Source organism: Phalacrocorax carbo, chromosome 2 (genome assembly GCF_963921805.1).
Source record: "Phalacrocorax carbo chromosome 2, bPhaCar2.1, whole genome shotgun sequence".
Classification (NCBI taxonomy): domain Eukaryota; kingdom Metazoa; phylum Chordata; class Aves; order Suliformes; family Phalacrocoracidae; genus Phalacrocorax; species Phalacrocorax carbo.
This window is the reverse complement of record NC_087514.1, coordinates 112,465,408-112,492,046: the sequence shown is the minus strand read 5'-3', so window position 1 is coordinate 112,492,046 and position 26,639 is coordinate 112,465,408. Positions and strand designations below refer to the sequence as shown.

At 43.6% G+C, this 26,639-nt stretch overlaps 1 protein-coding gene across 4 annotated transcripts in view; it reads right to left on the bottom strand.

Moving 5' to 3' along the window:
- The window catches only part of AMPH (amphiphysin), a 124,756-nt gene extending 98,824 nt beyond the window's left edge, over positions 1–25,932 (bottom strand). For all 4 annotated transcript variants that reach the window (XM_064443873.1, XM_064443874.1, XM_064443876.1 and 1 more), the window contains exon 1: positions 25,819–25,932. In XM_064443873.1, the coding sequence (XP_064299943.1) occupies positions 25,819–25,887 (69 nt within the window). In that variant the 5' untranslated portion in view covers positions 25,888–25,932. The remainder of the gene's footprint in view (positions 1–25,818) is intronic.
- Between the last annotated feature and the right edge of the window lie 707 nt (positions 25,933–26,639).

Here is a 26,639-nt window from a genome sequence, read left to right as displayed (position 1 = left end):
ACCAGAAAACTTCTGAGAAAGCACAATCACCAGAAAGACTGCTTATAAAATGAAAGTATTTCCAAACTCATTATTAGATTATGATTCTTCCACTAGACAGGACACAAACCTTACAGCGCTCCTAATAAAGACCGTGTGCAAGCATGCTTCTTAGAAAGAGACAGCAGAGAATCAACATTTATCTAAAAAAGCAATGTTATCAGTGCTCTAATTGTGAATCTTACTTCAGACAATAGAGTAATTCCTTTCTCAGATATGGTATTTTCCACATACGGACTCTTTGGAGTCCCAGGTGGTGCAACTGAAGGTTGTCTTGCAAGCTGAACTTTGACGTAATCCATCTTTGAATCACACCACAGACCAATCAACTGGAATAAGAGATGCAAAGCCACTGCAAACCAGGCTTCAGTATTTCTGGTGTTCATGAGACCCCATGCGTCCAATAACTTCACCATGAAAATGTTACATTTCCACATGCATCAGAAGCTCACTATGCAGATTTGACCCCACCTGCATGAGGAGCATGCATTTCTTCAGGATTTGTTACTACCATGTCATACACTATTAGGCAGTAATTAATTCATAATTTGATTTTTCTCCTCTGTGTGTGTGCATATATATATATGTAAGCATTTGATGTACGTGCAGAGCTGAGGAGCCACTGGTGCAAGGCTACCATCTGTGGGATTATGACAGGATGCATCTGTGACTGAAACCCCTAAATGGTTAGTTTTACTCTACTGATTATTTTGCTCTTCTCCCTGCTTTGCCATATGCAGTGCTTTCAGACAATTTTCCCTTCCCAGGGAAAACTGTTTTAATGAAATTTGTATACACCATACCCAGTAATACGTAGCTCACTTTTGTTTCATGTCATTTACGTGGCTCAGAGTTTGCAGGTATGCTGTTTTGAAGAAAAGAAAATATAATAGCAGGCTGCCAGAGCATATTTGCCCTACATTATGGCTTGACCCCACAACTGCTCTCCCAACAGTGAACACCGATATCTGGAGAAACAAGATCAATATAAGACAGCAAGAAAAATACTTAAAGCTAAAAATTATTCTCCCAAATAAAAACATACAATCACATATGGAATTCAAAGACTTTGACCCACTTCCCAAATCTTTGTCTGAGTTGAGGCAGAGTGTCCAAGGATACCTGCCACCCTTCATGTAAGTACTCCACACTAGCCTGATGCGCTTACCTTTCACAAGTATGAAGCGTCAGATTTTACTGCTAATTTTTTTTTTATCCTTAATACTATTTAGTGGGTTCAAGCCTTTAGTAAGACTCACTTTCAAAGAGGTTCTGATCTACCTTCCTATACGGGAGCTTGATTCATCTTAACAGGCCAAAAGAAAAGTTTGGTCCTCTAAATTAAATAGCATAAAGCTGTGAAACAACTTATGTTTAAATTACCCTTACTGCCTTTTGACTTCTCCCATCAGTCAGATGAAGATTAATTTATACCTCAGAACTGTACAGAGTAATAGACCTCAGGACATCATTTTTCCATATGCCGGCACTGAAACAGGATTCACATATGCTTGTAAACTGACACATTGGTCAGACCTGTTCTATAAAACACAAGTAAATAATATACAGCATAAGAGATTTCCATGACTTGGTAGCCAGTTTCAGTGCTTCATTATCCCTAAAGACAACATTTTTTCCTAATAAGCAGCCCAAACCTTTCTTTCTTCACATTAAGCTATTTGCACTTTGTACTACAGCCAGTCAACAGAGAAGACAGTTGATCACCATCATCTTTAAAGGTAAGCAAAAGCAAGTAGTTTCACACATATGAAGAATTATCATATCTGCACTTAATGTTTTCTGTTCTAGATCAAGAAAACTATTCCCTCAACCCCTTATTATGTTATTTTTCTCCCTGAACCTCTGTGTACATCTTCTATGTATTTTTCAAGGAATTGTTGCCCAAAGCTATGCAAAGGACACCAGCTGGGTTCTTAACATCTCTCACTTGAGTAATTTACCTTCTGCATTTTCATAAATATTTCTCCACCAGCCCTGATCTTCACCAAATGGAAGTTCTTGTTCCTTGCACTGGCCTTGTACTGTTGACTTTCGTTCACTTTTACTGCACTGCAGCTTGCTGGTTCTGTTTGCCAGATTACCTTGGATTATCACCCCATCCTCCATTTTGCCTTGGGAAACCTGCACCGCTCTGAAGTCAAACACATTGTCTATTCCATCCAGCGATGATAGCCACAGGGCCAAGTTAGCATGATGTTGGAGATGTTAGCCAGAGCCTTTCTTCTCTACCTGCTTCTTAGCAGAAGTGATAATGCTTGCACCAAACAATCCTCTCTTTAGAGACGTCCTCCTTGATTCTGCTCACTCTCTCCCTGCTAAGAACAGGGCTTTCTGACATCCCTGGATTTACCCTCCTCCCTGTAACACACTTGATGTCTTCTCTACCATTGTTTCAGTAACCATCATGCTTTCATCTGTCCTTTTAGGACTCCTTTTCATAGGTAGGAGACGGAAGTGTTGTTTGTTTCTCTCAACAAGCTGTTGTATTTACACAAACCCAACTTCTTGGTCAGCTGTTTTGAAATATTTTCAACACTTCTACACATAGGTGGATTTCTGAAATACTGGAGCAACTATTCAGGGTCTGTTCCCTTCCACTACCCTACCTGTCCCTGTAACTCAAACAGAAGTCATTTAAAGTCATCTTCTGAGCATTCACAGCAAAAGTGCTCTAGAAGAAGCATGTGTATTTGCCCAAGATACCTCATGCTATATGCTATTCAGTCCAGCATCCATTAAGACATTTGTTTGATTGACAATGATGCAGCTCAGCATTTCATTAATCTTTTTTTCTGCTTGGAATTCCCTCACATATCTACACTTTTTACTAACCTCCCATGAGGTTGTAGCTGGATTCCTCTATAGGGCAGCTGTAATGAGCAAGTCTCCTGTCCGAACACTACTGAAAACAATCTCCTGAGGCAAGCACTCCAACTTTTCATTGGAAGTGTCACACAAAGACTGAACAGCTGACAAAATAGCAAAAGAAACAGAAATTTTGTTTTTAAAAAATATAAGAAAAATAATCAATATGGGCAGAATGGCAGTCCTTGTTTCGCGGTGTCAAATGAGAATGCAAAGAAGAGAGCGCCACTTATATTTTGAAGTAGTCATTTGTTGAACTTCTACCACTTAACTAAAAATGTATCTTATTTGAAGAAATCAGCTTTCCCCAATACTTACTGACTTAATAGGGGAAAATAATATTTTTGTTAGTTTTAAAAATAGATGTTATTCTGGTTTTATGTCAGTTAGGCTGCCAAAGTACTTTAATTCACAGAAGTTAAATGGAAAATGAACTTCCAGTAGGAACGTTTAATAAAAGTTAAAATGAGGTGCCCTGACTTTATGCTGGAGACTGACTTTTTAAATACAGGGCTTATGGAATGGCAAGAAGTAAAATTAGTTTTGTTGATTTTGCTGTGAATTAAAAGTATAATGAAAATAATTTTGGGACAGGATTAAAGTAATTGCCAAAGTGTACTTGATATTTTATACACTAAGGGGCACTTTCAGTCAAAACTTCATTTTGTTCTCAACTTAAAAAAGAGTTTCAATGGGAAAATTTCTGCCACCCATAATAATTGCATTCATGCTTCTCACAATTTACACCAGAGGAATCATTTGTTGAATATTGAAATTACTTTGTCATTGTGTTGATTTGCAAATGCAATTAAAAAACAGAAAAGTTTCTCACATCCCAAAAAATACCCTACAGAATGCTACAAAAATAAAGCTTAATGCTAGAAAAATTAGAGAAGTGATAAAGATTAAAGTCTTTTTAAAGTTAGTGAGATCTAAAGATTTCTTGACATCCTTCCACTGTAAGGGCAGAATTGCTGACACACCAGCTTTTTATCATCCGGGCTGTGTAAGGCTAACAGCTTTCTGTTGCCTCGTTTGTTCTGTCTATAGAGAAAAACAATGGCCCCCAATGAAAAATGCATGCAAGTACACAATATTAGAGGTATTTTTTGACTGTCACTGGACTCAACCTGAGCTCTTCATATGAAACTTCAGAGAAGGACTGAAGTCATTACTCAGCAAAGAGATAAAAGAGGTTTGAACATTGTTTCCTGAGCTGCCCTATGCCTTAAGGGTCTTGTGCCCACTCTTTCCCATCCCCATTTACTCTGGGGGTAGAGAAAAAAATTAGAAGATAAATATGACCTATCCAGGAAAAAGAAAAGAAATGCTATGTTCTGGTTTGTGCTTTGTTCAAAGGGAGAAAAATATATACTGTATGCACTTAATATTGCAAAATACACCAGTAGTTCACAAATCTTTGGATCTGTTTCAGAGATGACATATATACATTTTTATTTGTAAACTTACTAAAGGTACAAGGGATGCTATAAACTACTTAATGCAGACCTCTAGATCTGTAGCCTGCAGCAGAACAGAGCATTACCAGTGGATTTACAGTTGGTCTGCACTTTAATAATGCAGTTAACATAGTGAATGCCAAACAGACCAAAAACTGCAGAATCAGTTAGTAAAAAGTATAAGGTAAAGAACATCTTGTGCTTCAGAGTATCTGTTCTGTCAGGAAAAAAAAATAAAATAGAGGAACATAACAGAATTGAGAGCAAAATATGCTGCAAAAGCATAAATATATTAAAAATCTAAACAAATACATAGTCAAAAATCTATCAAGGGCTATTAAATATGAAGCTATACTTTCTGACAAAGGGGAATGGTGGAAGAGGAAATACAGTCTTCTACTGCCCTCAGCCTATATTTGCTCAGGCAGCGAGATCCTCCGAAAGACACACGTATTGTGATCCATAAGGTCTTGGTTCAGACAAACCCTTCAGTTTGTGCTTACCTTTAATCAGATGCGAGCCCAGATTAATTGCCCTTTTTTTTAAGTTTTTTTGGCTTATTATCCCAAAGTGGAGATGAAGCAAAGTACATCTAAGCCTATGCTCAGGAGCCATATAAGAAACCAAAGGAATAGGACTATTTGTTTAGCAGTTGCTGCCTCAGGTTCATCCTTGATAATGGTCTGGAGCCCTTCCTAGGGTCAGCACTCTCCAGATAAGACTTTTCCAAATGTAGTAATGGTCCATACAGAGGGTTGTAGTTGCTGTTGATACCTCTGTAGCCTATGACAATTTCAGGTAACACTCCCTGCTTAGATGGCTGAAGTTGCTTGCCATCTACTGCCATATTGTAAAGCACAATCAGCAAAGTATCAAGTACCACTGTAAATCTCTTCGCAGCAAAGCAGCAAATGTAGAGATGGCCCAGAGCCCACACAGGTAAGAAAAATAATGTGAATAGTAGCCGCCACTCATTATGGATAAAAACATCTGAAAAGTATTTACTCAGATGTTACTTTGTTCCTACTCAGGCAGTGCTTCTGTTTGAGAGAGTTTGCTGGTGTTAGGGTACAGGGCAAGCAGGGCCACACCATGAAGGGGCTGAGCTGGGAGGTTTAAATGAGATCCTGGGCCCACAGACAGGCATGGGGAGAGGCTGGGCAGGGACAGTAATGGCCCCTCGGGGCCCAGACAGCTGGAATGATACTGAAACAGCATATAAACACCTAGTTTTGACACCTACTTTTTGTGTTTCCTTTTTTCCCCAGTGCTTTTGGAATCATGGACAGCACTTGCCTTGACTAACTGAACATCTTTGTCCACCTCTCAGGGCAGCATAATCTTCAAACAGGCAAGATCTGTCGTATGTGTGGTGATACTTCCTGTATTTACATGTGCGATCCTTAAATACATTTTCAGGAAGGCTCCACATGTACGTGGGACTTTCCCATGGCACGGAAGCTGTCACAGCAGGAGCGGCACATTTAACGCAGGTAGAGTCACCAGCAGTTGACCAGCTTTTCACCTTGTATAAGATAACAAACACAAAGCCAGCAAAGGCAGCAGGCTGACATGAGCTTACATCCCTGTATTTCCACTTCAGGTTATACCATGTTACCTTCAAATCAGTAACTTTGATATATATCATACACAGGAGAAATTTCTGTATCATAAACCTGGCATCAAGGATAAGGTGTGAAGAAACATTCTTAATCTTCCCAGGTCCAGGATTCCCACACAGGAAGGTACATGCTCCTGTGTTGAATACATCAATATAGCATACAATTACCAATGATACCATCTGGTAGGAGTGGCTGATATGCCAGAAGGTTGTGCTGCCATCCAGCAAAACCTGGACAGGCTGGAGAGCTGGGCTGGGGGGAACCTCATGAAATTCAACAAAAGCAAGTGCAAGGTCCTGCCCCGGGGAGGAACAACCCCATGCACCAGTACAGGTTGTGGGCTGAGCTACTGGAAAGCGGCTCTGAGAAGGACCTGAGAGTGCTGGTGGACAACAAGCTGACCCTGAGCCACCAATGTGCCCTTGCGGCCAACGGTATCCTGGGGTGCATTAAAAGGAGCATGGCTAGCAGGTCAAGGGAGGTTATCCTCCCCTCTACTCTGCCCCAGTGAGACCACATTTGGAGTACTGTGTCCAGTTTTGGGCTCTCCAGTTTAAGAAGGATGTGGAACTGCCTGAGCAAGTCCAGCAGAGAGCTACCAAGATGATCAGGAGGCTGGAACATCTCCCTTCCTTGTGAGGCAAGGCAGAGAGACCTGGGTTTGTTCAGCCTGGAGAAGAAAAGACTGAGGGGTGAGCTCATTAATACTTATATCTGGAAGGGTGGGTGTCAAGAGGGTGGGTCCAGACTCTTTTCAGTGATGCCCAGCAACAGGACAAGGGGCAATGGGCACAAATTGGAGCTTAGGAAGTTCCACGAAAATATGAGAAAAAACTTCTTTCCTGTGAGGGTGACAGAGCACTGGAACAGGGTGCCCAGGGAGGTTGTGGAGTCTCCTTCCCTGGAGACATTCAAAACCCACCTGGACAAGTTCCTGTGCCCCCTGCTCTAGGTGTCCCTGCTCAAGCAGGGGGACTTGACAAGATGATCTCCAGAGATCCCTCCCAACCCCTACCATTCTGTGATTCTGTGAACCGTAACAGCACACATAGAAGAAAGTCTAGCCTGAAACTACTCCCACACAGTAAATGCATCCAGGAAGTGTCAAATAAAATGTAAAAAATTTCCACACAGATGTACTTTATGTAGAGAGCTGGAGAAGGAAGGTGTCTGGGGAAAGCCTTTCCTCCCTGCTATGGGAAACAAAACCATTTCCACCCGGTATATCATATGCTCAAGGATGTTATTTCTTGTTCTTGGACTCTCCAGAAACATGGGAGAATTAACAACAGAGCACAAACACCAGAAAGTTGCTAGGTTTTGCAATTTAATGACATTTTGGCTGCTGCTGTAAATAAAAGCATTTTACAGTGACAGAATGGCACTCTGAGTGCATCACATGGGCAGGCTGAAGCTAAATATGTTGAAGTATTCCTAAGTTTTCCTAGTCAGTATGCAAAGTAGGGTTCTTGATTTACTAAACTATTCCATATAGTCCCTCCACTGAGGTACCCAGTAATTTTTTCCCTCCTCCCTGTTCCTCTGTCCATAACTCTCAGTTCTTCCAACCAAAGAAAATTGCTGCTGGTCTCCACCACTGAGGATCTGCACCCTGAGAGTCATGTGCTCCCTTGCAGGGATGAAGGCCAGGACTGCAGGACAGACACAGATCAAGGGCAATGATTCTTCTTCACTATTTGAAGTTCACGAGGCACTGGTAGTGCTGCCACATCCACTTCTGGGCTACCTAGTGAAAGAAAGATGTGGGAAAACTAGAAAGAGGCCAGTGGAGGACCACTGAGATGCTCTGCAGGCTGGAGCACTGGGCATAAAGAAGGGAGCTGGTTTGTTCATCCAGGAAGAGACAAAGCTAAGGGAAGAAAACCTGTTTTCTATTTCCAAACACCTAACTAGACATTACAGAGAAGACCAAGCCAAGCCCTACTCAGAGGTTCACAGAGAAAGGGATAGAGGAATAGTCACAAGCTGCAACAAGAGAAATTTTGAGCAGATATGAGGGATAACAGAAATCACCATGAAATGGTAAAGTGCTGCAACAGATTGTTCAGAGAGGCTGGGCAGTCTCCATCCTTGGAGATATTCAAGATGCAACTGGACACAGTCCTGAGCAACCTGACCTGTCTTTGAAGTTATCCCTGCTCTGAGCTGGAGGTGCATAAGTCAGTATCCACAGGTCTCTTCTGACCTACATTATTCTACAATTCTAAATCCAAATTTGAATGAAGGATCAGCTGCTGGTCTGACTGAAAGACAGAGGGAGAGAAAGAAGGGATGGGAATGGGAACTGTGCAGGTTGTGTATGTGATTGAGAAATGCCCAAAGGGAGAGAAGGGGAAAGCATTTTCTCCCATTTTTAGTAAACACGTCTTAGAAGATAAAACAATCCAACCCTATCCTTCTTCCAAAATAGGAAAACAGCCTGATACACTGTCCTCTCCTGTTTCTTGTGACAATATTGGTGTTTTGGGGTTTTTTTATTGATTTTGTTTGTTTTATTAGACAAATCAACATAAACAGTTTGCATTTATTCTGCAAAAGTCAAAGGAGAAGGACAAATGTCTTTTAAGCTCAACCCAAAGAATTACTGACCTACACATTGAACACCTTCAGCCAGGCCTCAAGTGAAGTGATAGGTTTAAGGTGTAGACTTGTATAAAAAGAAAAGGGAGCAATTAAACTGCACACATGTTCCAAGTATTGTCAACTGATGGGTACAAACAGACAAGGAAAAATTAGCAAGATTATAAACAGGGACAGACAGCCCCAGGCTGATCTATTAAGCCCTCTGTATTTGTGCACAGGTGTTCATTCTAAGGGGAGAAAGCAAAAGGCTTGAGCAAGTGAACCTGCATGCACCCATGCACAAAGTCAGTGTCAGGCATTTGCCCCTAGTGGATGTAGCAGCTATGCAGGTTTACTCAAATTTGCTGAAACAGTTATAATTAGCCACGAAACTCACAGTATCAGCAAATTAGAATTGATTTATGCAGGGCCATGGGTAGGTCAACCAGAATTTTATGATCCCAGGACAGATTTGCTGCTGACGTAGCCAGGCAAACTCCCTCAGAGCAAGGAGAAACCCCAGCTTATAACTGCTCAGGAACTCACAACATGGCTTCTGATATTGAAGGGATCCTCAAAGTAAAAATTCCTCTTACCTCAGAAGATATGTATACACACTACTACACCTATAAGACCAGGTGTGATTTGCAGAAAGCCATGCAACCAGCTACAACTTAAATCCAGTCCCATGCAGAGCCAGTACAGAGAATACACGTACCATTAAATCTTGTGCTAGCACAGTGAACTGGATTATATATTTAACCCACAGACCCTCATCCTGCTGGGAATAAAATCAGCATGAGCAGAACCAAATCTTTAAAGGATAGTTATTACAGGGATATGATATCAAGTTCATCACAATTCATAATAGGCATAAAGCCTAAATACTATGATGGATGTAATTGGTGTTTCTTAATGCCTGGCTCTGATCTGAATTCTTTTATTCAGACTAAACTCCCACACAATTCAATTCAAGATCAGGTTTTGTATTAAAACAACTCAAAACATTAAAAGAAGACAAAGGGAATAAATTGAGCCTAAGTGGAAAGCTGGTTGACACTATTTTTGCACATTTCTTCCTGCTGTATGTACATGGGAGCAATCTGCATAGTCCATTACATTTCCATAAGATTACTGATAAGAGTAAAATACCTCTCAGTATGAATATGAATCACAGAAGTGTTCTTGTCAGTGAAGGACCATTCCCCTGATTTATGCCATACAAATCAACCCCTGCCTTTTCTTTTGAGGGGGTTGAGGAAGCAAGAGCTCTTATCACTCCTACGCTCATCAGAGACCAAAGGATCAGTCAGATCCCAGATGGGAGTACAGACATTTCCTCATGTCTCTGGTAAAACTAGCTACTGCAGATTTTATGGACCAAGCAACAATACATACCCACACATCCAGGATTAGAAAACAACCCATTGTTTTGAAATTATTATGTTCTTTACTATAGCTCAGGTTTACATAACACAAAGAATAACTGGATTTTATGTTCTACAACACATAGACTCTTCTGGAAAATATGAGCTATCAACTGTAAGTCTTTACCATTTCTCATTTTTTATAATACAGCTATAAAAACTTATGCCAGGCAGTGTTGATTTTTGTCCATATTTGAACCCTTCTTTTCTCCATGTCTGAATCTTTCTCTTCTTATTTTTTAGTATAAGAAAGTTAATAGGAACTTATTAATTTTACCTTTAATTTTAAATAGATAGCCCTGTTACCAAAAAACGCGGTAAAATCAGAAACAACTCTTTAACACCAATTTAGTATTAAAGAGCAGGCACTCTTTATTCACAGCGCCGGGCGCACGGGGGATTGCTCCTCCTAACGTGCATGCCTTACACACCTTTCTCATCCAATTTATAGATCAAAAATTTACGTATTCATTCATATTCATTATTGTCCTTTCTACTGATTGGTACAAACTTGCTCGTTCCATATTTAGATTACTTTGCAGACTCAGTTGTCCTCTTCTATTGCTTTCTTGAGTAGGTGGTATTACTTGGGTCAGTGGTCCGTGAGTTGGTGGTCGCGATTTCCCCTGCTGGAATTACCTTTTACCCTTTTGGCTCTCAGTCCCAGCAATCCTGGCCAGTTTTCTCAGTCCACTACACAAAACTACATATTTCATCCTTTTCTGACACAAGCACATTGTGTATTGTTTTGTTCACATTAATGATTACCTAGGGACTAAAATACAGATCAAAGAACACACTGATTGGTATACCTCATGTCCCCAGACTTAATGTCCAGTTGGATAGGGCTGTACAAGGAGTAAAGCAACATCCATGGTTGGTTAATTCTATCGCTCTGGTTAGAGCCCCACTGAAACTTAAATTCTCACCTGGAGGTGCTGGCTTTTGTTATTGTGTCACTTTAGTCCTATATCAGCACTACCTTGTGGTATCAGACCCAGTTCCTTCATCGTTTACTAAATTGTAAATGCTTTAAGGCTGAGTTCTTTAATTCTCATAGCATCATACATTATATAAAAGTTATCCAGCCATCTGTTTGGGTTCAATTTATATTAATGTGAGTGTTTGCTCTCCATATCCACATAAAGTTACAACAAAATTCTGTTAAGACTGCATATGTGAAAGACAATTTATCATCTTAGTTCTTAAGTAACATGGAAAAGGACATTGTAGAGAAGCTATGATGTTCTCCTAAAACTTTGGATAGGAGTTGCATTTTGTTGTGGAACAAGATCTGCAAAGAAAATCTGTGTATCCCATTCAGGACAGACCGACCCCTACAGCAAATGTGATAAAGCTGGGGGGACCTATCTAGCAACTTTACCTTGACCAAACATTGGCTGTCTACTAGGTTCCCATTGCAACCAACTTAACTGAATGCTGGCCTACCATGGGAAGTTTCCCAGTGATATTTCTCATTCCCTTCAGTGGATTACCAGTGCCTTTTACATGTCTGTGGTTTGTAACTGTTCAGCAGCTTTGCTGTTGTGCACGCTAGTCTGGCCCTAAAGTCTTCTCTTTGTGCACAGAAGCATTAGGTTAGGGATAAGAAAACAACATGCTCTCACAACTTATTTTACTAATATCATAAAGACCAGACTAACTGCTTTAGGATATGGACTCAATTTTTTCCTGGGTGAACATAAATGCAATCCCTCTCTCCTGTAATGCACAGAAATACCTCCCCTGCCCAGAAATGGGACTTTACACCTTCAGGTGAGACCTTGCCTAATGCCACACCAAATGAAGGCTTGGAAAACTCCTTTTTTGCTAGAGGAAACACTGGATGGAAATGAGGATGCAGACAACATACCGTGCTTTCACAGAGTACCCTAAAACTACTCTCTGCATCCCCCCAGTCACCATTTCAAGACAACTGATGAGTACAAGGTGGAAACCTCCCGTACAACACTTAAGCACATACTAGCATCATGGAAAGGTGTGCTCAGGAATAAGAAACTGAGTTATAACCAACCCTAAATTAAATGAGAAAGGTCAGTGGGAACTGAGCTCTTTTGAAAATCCTAGAGCTAAAAACTTTGGATGAAACATACTCTGTGTAATGCTTTTCAGTAGTACAGCAGGTCATTTTTGCCTGATAAGGAACCACCTTCTCACTTGCAGGTATAGCTAAAGCTAGTTTAGATGTAGACATAACCTGTTGGTGTACATATCTTAGAGTGGAAAGGAGTTTGTGACTCTTTAGAAAGCCCTTCCCCACCTTTCTGCTATTTCTACTTTTTATTTTATAAGACTTAATAAAAAAAGACAGAAATCCATCACAATCCACCAGAGGTGGTTTTTTGTCAACACTTAATGATAACACCTTCCCTGAAGCAGAACTGAAAATACCCTGAGTTTCAGAGAGAGGAGGAATAACAACCACTTTGCATTCAAGACTGACTTTTCACTGCTGTTTTTTTTCTCTCCAGATCCATGTACAAATATTCCAAGATGCATTAACATGTAATAAAATCTGCTTGATTGGTGACTGTTTTCATGCAAGTAAGGAGTCTTTCTGTATAATGGAACGTAAAAAAAATCCTTCTTTAAGCCAGAGGAGGGAAAGTCTGTGCCAGGTTTATATTATTACTTCAATCCTGCAAACAATTCTGATAACAGATACTACTGAGCAATCCAGCATCACTGTTAAGCAGAGTACTTCATGGTAAGCCTTTGGTAGGATGGACCACTGATGAGCATTAGCAGACATTGGTCCAAGTGCTTTGAATCAAACTGCAAATTGGATACTAGAAGGGGGAAAAATTATTTATTGCTCACAGAAATAGATCCTTCAGAGAAGTGACTTAGCAATCTCAATACTGCACAGTGCCTTCTTTAAAATATACTTTTTAAAATGATCCATTTTTAACTCTTTCCTAGATAAACACTGGGAAAACAGCCCTTACTATAGAACTCAGAACCGAACAGCACAATCTGAGTTGAAACACTGAACAAAAGACACCATACTCAAACTTGCATTCATCCTGCATTCCACAAACACATGTTCTTGATCCAAGATATTTTTCAGCCAGAGCTGTTCCTCTCTGTCCTACGACACTGCTATGGCATGACTCTTGGAGATGTGACTCCTTAGGGAGTTAAGATGCCATAATGGCACGTGTGTTTGTCAGCTAACAGTTGTCTAAATTCCTTCCTGATTTGTTTCTCAGTTTGGCTGTCAAATCAACCCAAATTCTCAGCCAACTTCCGAATTACCATTTATTTTTGCCCTAATATGAAGCTTTCCACAAAAGATTCTGGCACTGTGCTTGCAACAAATATGATCTTGGATTGGTGCTATAGGAAAACATGATGCCAGGGTGGTGTTAAGAACAAAACCCTCTTCAGTTCTGCTAAAAGTCAGCAAGGTTTGCCTTCTCTGAAACATGCTTTTCAGACCCTGGAAGTACAGATTTCCTAGGAGGGGGTTTTTTTAGTACAAGAACAGAGGGCAGAAGTAAGTTCAAAAGCCCTGGGGTACACATAACACCTTGACTTCACTGAATCTGGAGTGACAGCACTGCTGGGCTAACCTTAAGGCGACCAGTTGGGTGAAGTTCCTGTGGACTCATCTGGAGCTCCAGATAAAAACAAACCTTGTGAATGGAGCCCACTGTGGACTCCTTCAGCTTGCACATTTGCACTTCATGCACTTCTGTCTTAATTACTAGGCTTTCACCTCCTCTGTCTTTCAGCATTTCCCCAGGTACTCAGCACTGCCTGTATAGGATGCTGTCTCTTTATCCACAGCTCCCCACTACACAGGGAGGACCTTGGTCAGCCCTGCAGACCCTGAGGGAATAGCACTGTTCCGGCAGTACCATCTGTCCCTCCTCTCACGCACAACAGGAGGCAAATAAAACAAAATGAACATTCAGTACTCTTTGAAAGCCTGCAACATTCAGAGGCTTGGTACTGATTTTTAAACGCACAATCATCTCTGAAGTGTGCAGCTGTGCTCACCTATCAAGTAACCAGATGGCGCAACAGAAGTCAAACCATTCTCTAAATGGCTTTGGTGGTTAAGACTGCAACAACTTGTTTGGTTAGCCATACAAGAAGAGAGGAAGGGAAAGAGAAAGCAGCAAGGAAAGGATGATGGGAGAAGGGAGTGACAACAAAGGAAGAGGGGAGATGAAAAACATGAAGGAAGATATAACTGTCCTGATATCAACTCTGCACGCCCATTTTTGTGGAGAATTAAGTAGGACAACGTTTAGAGATGTGCTATCAAGAAAGTTACATTTTGGCATTTTGCAAGAGGGTCACATCATAAGGAATATATTCATTTCTTTACTAATTAATCCAGAAACTATTTGAGAATATAGAGGGAGGGCTGCACTGTTTTTTAAAATCAAAAAAATTTCCCTGCACTGTTATACTTCCACGTTTCTTGAAATCCAAAATCCATATTTCAAATTCGTATCTTATCTCCAAATGTCCAGCTTGGTTTCAGGCCTCAGCCAGCCATCTTCTCACCTGGGCATCAACCTCATTCTGTTGTGGTTGTTTTCCACTTGCTGGTTCACATATAATGAATCCACTCCTTTACTGCTTCCTGAATATGGTCCTGCAGTGACCATGCTGTGGTTGCAGCAGCTAGCCATCCCATACCTGCCTGGGGTCCCTTTGGTTACTACCATGCACTTTTCTCCCTATATATTTCTTCCCTGAGTAAGGTCAGCCGTGGGAACATCTGCCCTAACACTGCACCATACCAACCTGGCTCTCAACTGAGCCACGCTCCTGCCTCTCTTCAGGCCTCAATACACCCATGAATTTTTCTTTTCCTTTGTTCTGCCGCTGATCCTAGCACTTCTGTTTGCCCTGTGATAAGAATGTGGTTAGTACAGATCTGAAAAACATGAGGCAATCAATTAAATTCTTTCCTAATTAAACTCATGAACCATTTCTTATGATTTTTACAGGACTAAAATTTCTCCTACACTTAAATTATTTTGTGCTCACAGCAGATCTATTTTAGCAGTATACCTTTTAAATTCTAAAAAGTTCATCCAAACTGCATAGAGGGGCTACATTAGTGTGAAAGAAATAACACCCACCTAAACCAACAAGGATTTAGATGACAATGGCAAGCTAAACAGCTGGAAGCCTAGTTTAAATATAAGCAACAGCATTCATAGAGAGATCTGTACAGGTTTAATAACAGTATCGCATTCTTGTTTATTCTTCTACATGACCTGCATGCAAATAAGTCTTTAAACAACCTCCTAAATCTAAACCTAATGTATGCATTTTATGTGAAAAATCAATGTCATTTCTCAGAAATCACAGACTGGTTATTCTTCATAGAAGATGGATCACATTTAGTCAATTAAGCTTCTTCTCTGTATGCAGCATTTCATTTGCTTCTACTTTGTGCTTAATGTGTATTAGCCCTCATGCATGTGGGTCACTTAACTGGGCTTTGCTGTGACAAAGTGTGAATCATCAGTAGAAAGAACCGTGTTCCTATGGCACTGCAGACCATCACCTACCTCAGCTACATACTACTAACTACTTATACTTCTGTAAGGACACAAGCAAACGCTTACTGAAGATCACAGTCTAGAAAGGAAATACAGATTCTCTGTGTTCTTTAGGCAATTTTTATTTTCTTAAACCCCTATTGTTTTAAAAAGTAAGACATCAGTCTAGTCTTAACGTGTTTTTTCAAATTGAAACCTGGGAAAAGGAGGATTGACATTCTCTTGTAAGCATGGGCAGACACACATGTATACACTATAAAGATACCATTTTGTGAAATGTTTCTGTAAAAAAAAAGGGGGGGTTGTTTGCTAATCTGAACTAGAAATAGTTTTTCAAATGGTTGTTTTAGTGACAGCCCAAGACTTTGGCAGGCCTTCCTTTCCTCTTTGTTTCACAGATAAAGAGGATTGATTGGAGTTCAGGGACTGTAGCGCTGCCCTCTGCATCACTTACAAAGCACAGATTTAGCAATCTTTTGGGTACAAAAAAGTGGGGTGAAAATGACTCCAAGCTGAGACTTCAGGGGAGTATCAAAAGAATCTGCTACAGAGACAGCGAGAACAAAGCAGAGGATCTTATCTGGGAGTAAGCAGGAGTTTGTCAGAAAGGAGATGGTGAGAAAAAGAAAAACAACAGAAACAACTGAGAAGTAGTAACAGGGCACTGGGAGTCAGACACCAGAGATTTGAAGATTGGTCCAGGCCCTGACTTCTTTGTGCCCCTGCCCAGAGAAAGCATGATGAACTCCTCTCTGATTGCCCCACCAACATTCTTAGAAAATATCTAAACAGAATTTTACCAACTAAGTGCTTGTTCACACCTGCCCCCAGTTCTGCAGAGTCTCACAGATGCTCCTGCCCTACAGGTAATGGAGAACAATTACTGAGAAAACAGAAAGAAAGGTAGAACAGCCAGGAAGAAGAACAAGCTACTTCCTGCATTAGCTTTCTCATAGCACAAATAGACACTTCAGGAATCTGTTATATGTGTCTTTACCACAGGCCTATGTTTTACCTTACCCTCTTAAACAGATTAATAAAACTCCAATTAGCAGAGACTCAACACGACAAAACAGCACAAATGCTTTTCCAAGTTGGTCATTGGCTTATGATTCTGGCAACTATTGACTAACTAGCTACTCATTAGGTCAGGGACAAATTATCTTGTATTCAAGAACAGCAAAGGCTCAGTGATGCACAGCACTGATGCTGCAGAACATTTAGGGAAGAACAACCCAGCACTTGAAACACTTTGCATTGGAGGCTCCAAGCAGCTGAGTCTGCAGCAGAGCCAAATGACCTAAACAACAGTTCCCTAGGGAAAAATGCTCCCTGTGTTGAAGCAGCAGAGCCATCTGCTACCCTTTCTCCCCCTACTCCACAGTCCCTGAGGTGAGTGGGAGGACTGGCATAGCAGGCTTTGACGGCTGCCTGTGCATATTTCAGGCAGATGAAAAAAATCCCCCTTCCCCACAGAAATCTCCAGGCAAATTCAGGGAGTTATGGTACTCTTCACGTGGGCAACTGCAAAGAAGTGTTAAAAGGCATCTTTCACTTTTTATTTTCATTTTCTACCAAACTCAGGCTGACAACCAGAATCTACCTCCACCTTTTAATTTGCACATTAGAAACTACAACAACTGAAAGCAATCAATATTTTAATAATAGCTACTATTTGGCCTAGTTGGGAGGGTCATATGATAACTGCAGTTAGATCATAGGGAATACTGACAGGAAAACCACTTTGTATATTTTGAGGCAAGAAGCAAGAACACTCTCCTCTACATCAAGCAAAGCTAGAACAGGGAACAGAGGGCTTGAACTGCAAAAAAAGGACATTTATATTAAGTGAGAACTGTCTGAATGGAGGTGCCTAAGCAATGGTGTAGATCATCTGGGGGAAGGTGCAAAACCACCACCATTACACACTTAAAGGTGGCAAGAAAAATCACTCCTAAAGAATAATACAGCTGATACTGATTTGGTTTAGAATAATGGGCCAGCTGACCACTTCCTCTCCCTTTTCTACAACTTCTATGAAAAGAAAGATGTTTAAAAACAGGAAATTAAAGGTTTTATTAAACTGGATCCTGAAACTAGAAGAATCTTAGCTGTGTAGTTTAGACTGTACCCTTCACATGACAAATTACTGACCTCTAATTGGTTTTGTTTGTAAACTCAGATTAATCTCTGAAGAGCTAATTGTTAAGTTGCCTCTTCATTGTATGTGCTTGTGCCAGCAGGGCCATAAATGTTGAGGTCTGTCATGACACCATAATGACTTTAGAGTACTAGATTTTATAACTTCTGTGCAGCCAATGTTATAAATCATTAGACAATAATTTCCTTTTTTGAACCCAAGGTTGCTGGAACCATATCATCGCATTGCAGGCAGGTCAGCATAGGTACAATAAAAACCTTTCACAAATATATTCTTCATGCAGATATCCATCTCCTGCCTCAGCACTGATGTAATCAGTAACAGAACACATGATGCGTACAGAATCGTCAAATTGCCTGCTTGGGGAGGGGAATATATTTTGCCTTTACGGAATCTCCACCTTTACAACAATTTAAACAATACTTACATTTCCAAAGTTCCCATAAATTGGAGTATTTACTGCTTTAACTTTTGTATTAAGCTGAATGTACTACTGACTAGAAACTCAACATCAAAAAACCTCATTACTTAAGTTTTCAAAAGCTACTCAAGAAACACCCAGGAACAAGCCTTACAGAACCTGAGTTTCTGAAATGTTGAGATGTCACCAAATGAGTTTACTATCAGAGGGTGATCAAACTCTTCAACAAGCCTCCCAGAGAGACGGTTGATGCCTGTCAGTGTTCAAGAGGCAGTCGGACAACATCATTCATACCATACTTAAACTCTTGGTCAGCCCATTGGACTAGATGAGCATTGTAGGTCCCTTCCAGCTTAACTATTCTATTGTATTCTTATTCCTACCTCCTCCTTTCCCTAACAGTACATACCAAGGAAATCTGATGACATTTTTCCCCAGCCCAGCACTAGCAGAAGGCATTCAATGGGCAGTTGTGTCCCATCATAGGCATTGGTTCTGTCACCTTGTGGGAAGGAGGCACGTACCTTCTGATGGGGGTGAGAGCTGTGGATCGGCTCAAGGTAACTAGAACATCTGCACAAATGGGTCAAAAGCAAGTGGAAGTGCAGTTTTTGAAAGCCTTCTGCGTCCATCCAGTTTACCTAGGTATCTGCAAGATCGCAAAAACCCACATCTCTGACACTAGCGAGGCTCAAAGATCAAGCCATCAGTCTGAAGCAGGATGTTCTCCTGAACTATATATTGCAAACATTTCTGAGGTGAGCAATACATGTTCTTTTCCCTGTGGATTTCTTTTTTCACTGTGTATACATGTTTTCAGAAACACCTGAGCTGTTTCTTCTGGAAACACATTTTTGTGCTATACCAGAAGAACCTGAGAACAGTACTCCTTCAGAGAGAAGATCCCTCTGGCTCAATGTTCTTGCCTCCAAAAGGGCCAAGCACAAGCACCTAAAGGACAGTGTATGAGTAGTGCAAGTCTATTTGTGCCAGGGCCCTGGGGGTGCTCATAAGCCTCAGTGGATGGGACCAGCCTCCCCTGCCAAGGGCCCAGGGGTCATGTCTCAGCTCAGCCTGGGGCCTTCAGTCCCTGCCTGAGCCATGCTGTAGGTATGCCTGTCTCTGCCCCTGCCTCCTGGATGGGCCTGGCCCCTGCATTGCAGAGACCTGCCCTCCTGGATGGAGCCCTCTGCCCTAGGTCAGAGCTTGTCATGCAGAACTCAAGCCATAACACAGCATTGCTCCTCTTCTCTCTCTAACCTGCGCTCACCATGAGTCAAACAACGACGACACTGGCCTAAAATGCTACTTTCAAGGACACATAACACAAAGGCTACAAGTGGAAACAGGATGTTATTTGTATTTTTCTGAATCTGTTTCAGAGCCAGTGCTCACAAGCATTAACACATCACACATGTGTAACTAGGAGCAGGCTGATGTGTTCTTCAGTTCAGCTTAAAAACAACATCCCTTGCAGTCTGGCAAAGGCAAGTCACAGAGCTGCAGAAAGTAGCAGCAGGAACACAGGCCAAGCAGTCCCTGTTTCTTGGAGAGTGAGAACGTGAAGGATGAGGATCAGGACTGACCACACACAAAAAGAAAAAAAGGAAGATGATGTGTGGCACCGTGGAGAATCTTCCAAAGTATGGCACGTGGCGATGACAAGCACAATTTTGCCTTCCAAAACCTGCTCTGCTGTTCCTCTTGGCCAGTGATGCAAGAAAAGCGCTCTCGTGCCTGCCCTGCGCTCGTATTGCACGAAGGGAACACTGGAAAGTGGCAGCTCCTGGTGGTGCAGCAAGCCTGGAGCCCTTCCAAGCACAGGCTGTTTTGCACAAGCAAGAATCCCCAGGGAAATGGAGCCAAGGGAAGAGCAGAGCTCGCTTCTGCTCCAAACTTGCAATGGGCGAGAGCCAGAGAGAGCCAGGGCACTAGTGGCACCTTGGAGGTGCAAGAGCAGCAGGCGAGAACCGGGCGAAAAGGGCCCAGAGGAGCCCTGACAAGGGGCTGTGCTCAGTGCTACAGAGGACAAGAAGCAGCCCCCGGGGGCCACCCTGGGGCCTGCCCTGGGAGTCGAGAAAGCTTCCTCCCCCCGGATGCGGGGCACGAGGGCCACCTTCGTGGAGCACGAGCAGCAGGCACCTCGCCAAAACGGCCTAAAGGAGCCCTGGCAAGGGACCGTGCTCATTGCTGCAGAGGAAGGCAAAAACCCCCAGGGATGCTTGCTAGCCCACCATGGGGGAAAAAAAGCCTTCCTCCCCCCAGCTGCAGGGCACGAGAGGCCACCTTCGTGGTGCACGAGCAGCAGGCAGTGACCCAGCTAAAAGGGACCAGGGGAGCCCTGACAAGCGGTCACGCTCCATGCTGCAGAAGAAGGCGAAAAACCCCCAGGGACCAGTGCCAATCTGCCCTGGGGGAAAATTCCTTCCTGACCCCAGCACTGGCGATCGGCTGTTCCCTGAGCATGTGAGCGAGACCTGTCTCCTTGTCCCACAAGCTGGTCATGCCTCCCAGGAGATGCCCAAGCCCTATTCTCCCTCAGAAGCCCCTGAGATGGCTCCAGGCTGAGATTGGCCACATAGTCCTGGCCTGACTGACTGTGGGCGTGAGAATCCTTCCTGCGCCTGCTGGGACACCAGTGGGTGCTCCGAAGCACTGCGACCCCTTGCAACATCTCTGCATCCCTTTCCTTGCTGCTGCTGCCCTGGTTCCACAGGGGATGAGGACGGTGAGCTCTGCAGTGCTCCTCAAGAAGGCATTGCCTTGGTCTTGCGCTGCTATCCAGCTGAAAAGGCCTGATAGCCTTGGGTACCTCCAGGGGTTGGTGGTTCTTCTCATCTCCCAAGGGGCTTGCGTCTACTCCCTGAAGGCTGAAGCAGGATTTCCATCCAGCAGATGGGCTTTGAACGTGGCCCTACCGGGAGCTGGCCTTGCAGCAGAGAACCTCGTCCAGCCTCTCTCTGGTCTTCCTTCTTCAGCCCCCTCCAAGTAATTCCACCAGCTCTTCAAGGTTTTTCTCTCAGATGTCTTCAGGCTGCCCCCAGGCCAGCACTGGCAGCGGCCACTGGACGCTGCTCCCTTTTATCCTGTCCCGGGGCATTGTGACTGTTGCGTTGCCGGGTGGTGGCCCTGTGACACAGGGATGACAGGGCCCCCCATGTGCAGCCCCACCCACCAGCCCTCTGCCCAGCATCGTTTGGAGGAAAGCTTTTGGGTGCTGGCCCTTTGCCCAGGAGGCCCAGGGTGCTGTCCCTGCCCTTGGTGGCCATACACCTGGCACAGCTGCTGTGTCCCCCGCGATGTGTCCTCTGCCACTCAGCTCCAAAGGACAAACCCAGTGCTGTCACTCTTCTCTCAGGCTGTTGCAGAAACCAACCCTGCAGCCCAGAGACCACCCCTCTTAGCTGTCTTCTCTGTACCAGAGCTAACATCTACGGGGCTACCTTGGGCTTTCAGCCTTCTGAGTTGGAGGACCACAAGCATGGAAACAAGAACTTTCCATTTGTGGACACTGAAACTGTAAGGGACCAGCTGCATCAGCTGAATGGTCATAAATCCATGGTGCCTGATGTGATTCATTCCATATTATGGAAGGGACTAGCAGATGTTACAGCAGGACTCCTCTCAATCATCTAGAAAAGGTCTTGGGATACCCTTCTACAATAACGTCACCCACCTAGTGGATGAAGGGAAGGTGGTGGATATAGTTTTTCTGGGATTAGTAAGGCTTTTGATAGTCACAGCATCCTTCTGGACAAGTTGTCCAGCTCTGGGATAAGCAGATTCACAGTGCATTGGGTGATCAACTTTCTGAACAGCAGGGCTCAAAGGGATGCAGTGAACAGGGCTACAGCTGGCTGGTGACCAGTCACCAGTGGTATTCCCCAGCATTCAATTCTAGGGCCAAATCTGGTCAATATTTTTTCAATGATCCAGATGCAGAGGTTAGTAACTTTGCTGGTGATACTAAACTGGGAGGAGCTGTTGACTCTCTCAAGGGACAGCAGCCTTGCAGAAGGAATCTGTATAGATTGGAATACTGGGAATTCCCAGTAACATGGGAATGGCTCAAAGCTGTGTCTGTCAGGGGGGTTTGGACTTGTCATGAGGAAACATTTCTTTCCTGAAAGGATGGTCAAACCCAGGAACAGGCTTCCTGGAGAGGTGGTCAATGTCCCAAGCCTGTCAGTGGTTCAAGAGGCATTTGGACAATGTCCTTTATACCATGCTTGAACTCTTGGTCAGCCCTGAAGTGGTCAGGCAGTTGACTAGATGATCATTGTAGGTCCCTTCCAGCTTAACTATTCTATCATTTTCACTTAGAAGTGTTGGGTTACGAAGGGGATGAACAAGAAGATAACTAGTGTGATAAATTGGGTTAGCATCTTAAATTTAAGTTTCCAGAGGAACCTAAGGATACAAATTCAGCATTTTCATTCAAGTAATCTTATGCTCAGAACTGATTCAGCCAGCCTCAGTTACAAATACATCCATTCAGGTTTCACTATAAACATTTAAGAGTGTCAGTGTTTTGTTTACTGTTATGACTGTAGGCTCCTAAATTGCTCTTATGCTTTTAAAACTTTTATCCAGATTCTTCAGCTGACTGTTGGCAACTTCCAGTAGATACTGCAAGATCAGCACATCCATGTGTCCTGAATTTGGGGGGGAAGTCACTGAAGACTACAGTGAAGAGCACTGTAATTTAGCACATGGGACACTTATTGATTCAAAAATCAGGATGCCAGGGCACATTTGCTACCTCCAAAAGTACTATCATCTCCGTGACATGAAAAATGGAGTGACCAATTATTATTTCTGCTTGTTTAAAAATCACATTTCATTTTGAGTACTAGCCTGCTACAGCTTGTTTTGGACAACTGCCTTCCTACCCTCATTAGCACTTCAGTTCATGAGTAAGTGCACAATTTCTTACTGTCTTTAGCCTGACACTTTTGGGTTTTTTTAAAATGTCATTTGCCCTATCAAGCCATTAGCATATTTACCTCACCCATTTCCACAGTGTGGAGCAATCTAAATATTTCTATGATAAGAAAAAACAACATTATTGATGTTATCAATAGCCTGCTCTATCACAGATGGATGATTGCTTTGGTTTTAACTAGGAAAATAGCATCAAAGGTTGCATTCATGTAACTCAGATTTAACACTTCTAATGCAAGACAGATAGGTTTGCACAATCTGAGATGTTTTCACATCAGTTATTTAGCTTTTGTCATTGTGTATTGTATTTGTATTTTATATTGGCACATGTGCCACCTATGCCATGCAACTTAAATTTCTCCTAGACTGCAAGGAACAGAAGATAATGACAGCATCTTTAGAAAAATAGTTTCTATAGATTAAGGTTTGTTTTACAGCCACTCCATGTTTTTAATACATGTGTTACATCAACAACACCTAATAGAAAGCTTGTATAAATGCTTTATAAACACAATTGCCTATAAGGACACATTAAGTAAACTGAAGGTGCCCAAATCCAATATAAGCAACAGGATAAAACAACTCAGGATATATTTCAAATCTCTTTAAGCCACTGTGATATTACACACCTGTCACAATGCCATCTTATTCACACCATCAGAAATCAGATAAATCAGACTTAAACCCTAGATACAATTTACTTGTCCTCAAGCACCCAAAGAAAACAAACAAAACACAATCATTCTGTATCATTCCCATCTGGGGGCCTTTTTTTTTTTTTAAAGTAAAGTTTTAGCAAAAATAATAAAGGGTTTTATGTTGTATAACCACAAAGGAACTCAAATCTAACCAGAAGTGTAGGCACAGGAGAACAGATTCACACAGCTCACACAACAGCTACACACGCATGCCATGAAGAGGGAAGCAAGGATACAGAGCTACATGGTATGTGACCTACTCTGTGTCAGGCCCCTAACAGCTTTTACTTCCTGTAAATAAGCAATGTTTAGACCCACTGACATAAGAAACAGCCACCACAGATGCAGCAATGAGGCCAAAATTGCCAGGCACCCGATTGCAACACATGCAGATGAAACCAGACAAAATTTTCCCCTTGTTAGCGTGGCTGATCACCAAAGCAAAGGTAGACCAGACCATTCATCAGAGCCCACCATCATCCCTGGTTTGCACTCAAGGTGCCCACCAGGCTCAACACAGCCACCCCTGGGCTGGCGCACGAGCCATCTTTGCCACGACACCACGACCTCAGGCACTCAGATCGGGGCATGCTCTGGTATGCCCACACATTTCTGCAAACAAGACCTTCCATGTTTGAACAGACACAGTACATCTGATTTTTAATACTTACACCAATGCTTTATTAGAGAGAGTTAATTGTAACAACACTACTAAAGACACAAGGAAACAAATGCATTTTTAGGCTTCTACTCCAACTACTAACCCAGCTCAACTCACACCATAAACCCATCAGATCTCTTCAAACTATTAAAGACTATATTATGTGTTTTACTTGAAAACAGTTGCAGTCCAAACCTGCATGAATGGAAATGCATCGTGACTTTGGTATTGAAAAGTCTAGTACTTTATGACCTTGTGGGCTATATAGGAGTATTTGAAAGGGAAAATGCACCACCACTTGCCTGTGACAGTCTCAACTATTAGATTCTTAATTAATGACATGATTACATATGAGACTTTGCTACATATTAATTGTCACAATTTTTATTCCCTTATACATCTGCAGAGTTCATTGTGTGGCAAAAAGGAAGTGGGGATTTATAGGCAGTGAAGTATGAGAAATAGCGGTCAAAATAATTTCTTTTAGTTCTCCAGAGTCCTATTACATATAGCATGTAACAACAGAGGATACATGCTAGCAGGGTGTAAAGGTTTTATTAGTCCTCAAAAGAGAGGGTTTGCAATGCTTGCCGACAACTGTACCTCCCAAATTCATGCCAAGGACAGCCTTATAACAAACCATACTAATAGCTGATACGGATGCTATATAGGTTTGATGTCTGTTATCTACAGTCCTGTTCCGAGACACCCAACAGCTAAACAGGAGCTACTTGTGTAGAACATAGATACCTACCGGTTTTTATTAGCAAAGCTGAACGGCACAAATAATGGCTAACAAGGCCCTCATCTTTTATCCCATACTCCTGCAAATTTTCCCCGACTTTGCCGTAGCCTGGAAATGAACAACCGGCGAGACAAGAATCGGCGCCGAGTTCTCCAAGTAATAACCCCCCATCAGCTGCACAACATTTCGACCAGCCTCACGACATTTTGAGCAACTCCCCAAAATTGAAGCAGCTGCTACGGAAGGCGCGGGCCTCCGCCCGCACCCCCGGCCCCCCGCGGGCTCCCTGTCACACGGCTGCGGATCGCTTCAGCCGCGGATGAGCCGGCGCGGGTATTAAGGGAAACGCAATCCTCTTAGGAGGGCTGGCGGCGGGGCGAGGCGAACCCCGACTTCCCGCGGGGCCTCCCCCGGCGGGGAGCCCCGCTCCAGGCGAAGGAGCGGCGCCTCGCTGGGGCCTGCGGCAGGTGGACACCGGCACGGCCCGCACCGCCGCGTCCCGGCGGGGAGCGACCCCGGAGGCGGCGGCACGGCCGGGGGGCGGCAGCCACCGTTAAACGGGCCAGTTACATAACGATACACCACCCCCCACCCCGAGCCTCCCCTTCCCGCCACGCACCTTCTCCTGGGCACGGTTGAGGCGTTTCTGGACGTTTTTAGCGAAGATGCCGGTCTTCATGTCAGCCATGGCTGGCGGCGGGGATGGGGAGGGTGGGGGGAGGGGGGGTGGGGAAAGACGGGCGAGGCAGAGCCCGGCGGCGAGCGGCAGGGATGGATGGAGGGAGGGAGGGAGGGAGGGAAGGCTGGCGAGGAGGAGGAGGCTGAGGAAGAGGAGGAGGGTGAAAGAAGGAGGAGGAGGGCCTTAAAGCCACAGCGGGGAGAGGCGGGGCCGCCGCCGCCCCAGGTGAGGCGCGTCCCGCCCCCGGCCCCCGGGAGGCGGCCCGTGGGCACCCGCAGGGCGGGCAGAGCTGTCTCCAGGGGGTGAGGCGATTCCTCTCGGTAATGCAAAGCGCCAAGAGACATAACGGGGTCGAAGGCGCCCAGAAGCCTCAATCGCTGCAGCGGCTGGCGGCCATGTCCACTACCGGCACAAGCCCCCCTCACACAGCCGAAGGGCGCCAGGCACCCGCTTATTTCCCGAGAAATTTCCACCAGGTCAGAGTCTCTCCCTGTTTCCAAGCTCCTCTGGCACCTTTCACTCTGGTTTCAGGGATGCATCATCGTAGGCCTCCAGCAAAACAGTTGGGCACTGCGGCTGGGGGTCCTGCACCCCTAGCTGGGCCCAAGCGGGGCTTGCTGGCACAGCCGTCGGGCTCACAGTGCCCACGCTGCTGGATCCAAGTGATACATGTTGACTTGCCATCGCACTGCTCTCGGCATCCTCCTCCTATCCATCGCTCGCTCCTGTCTCGGTGTAGCAGTGAACAGCAATAAACTGGC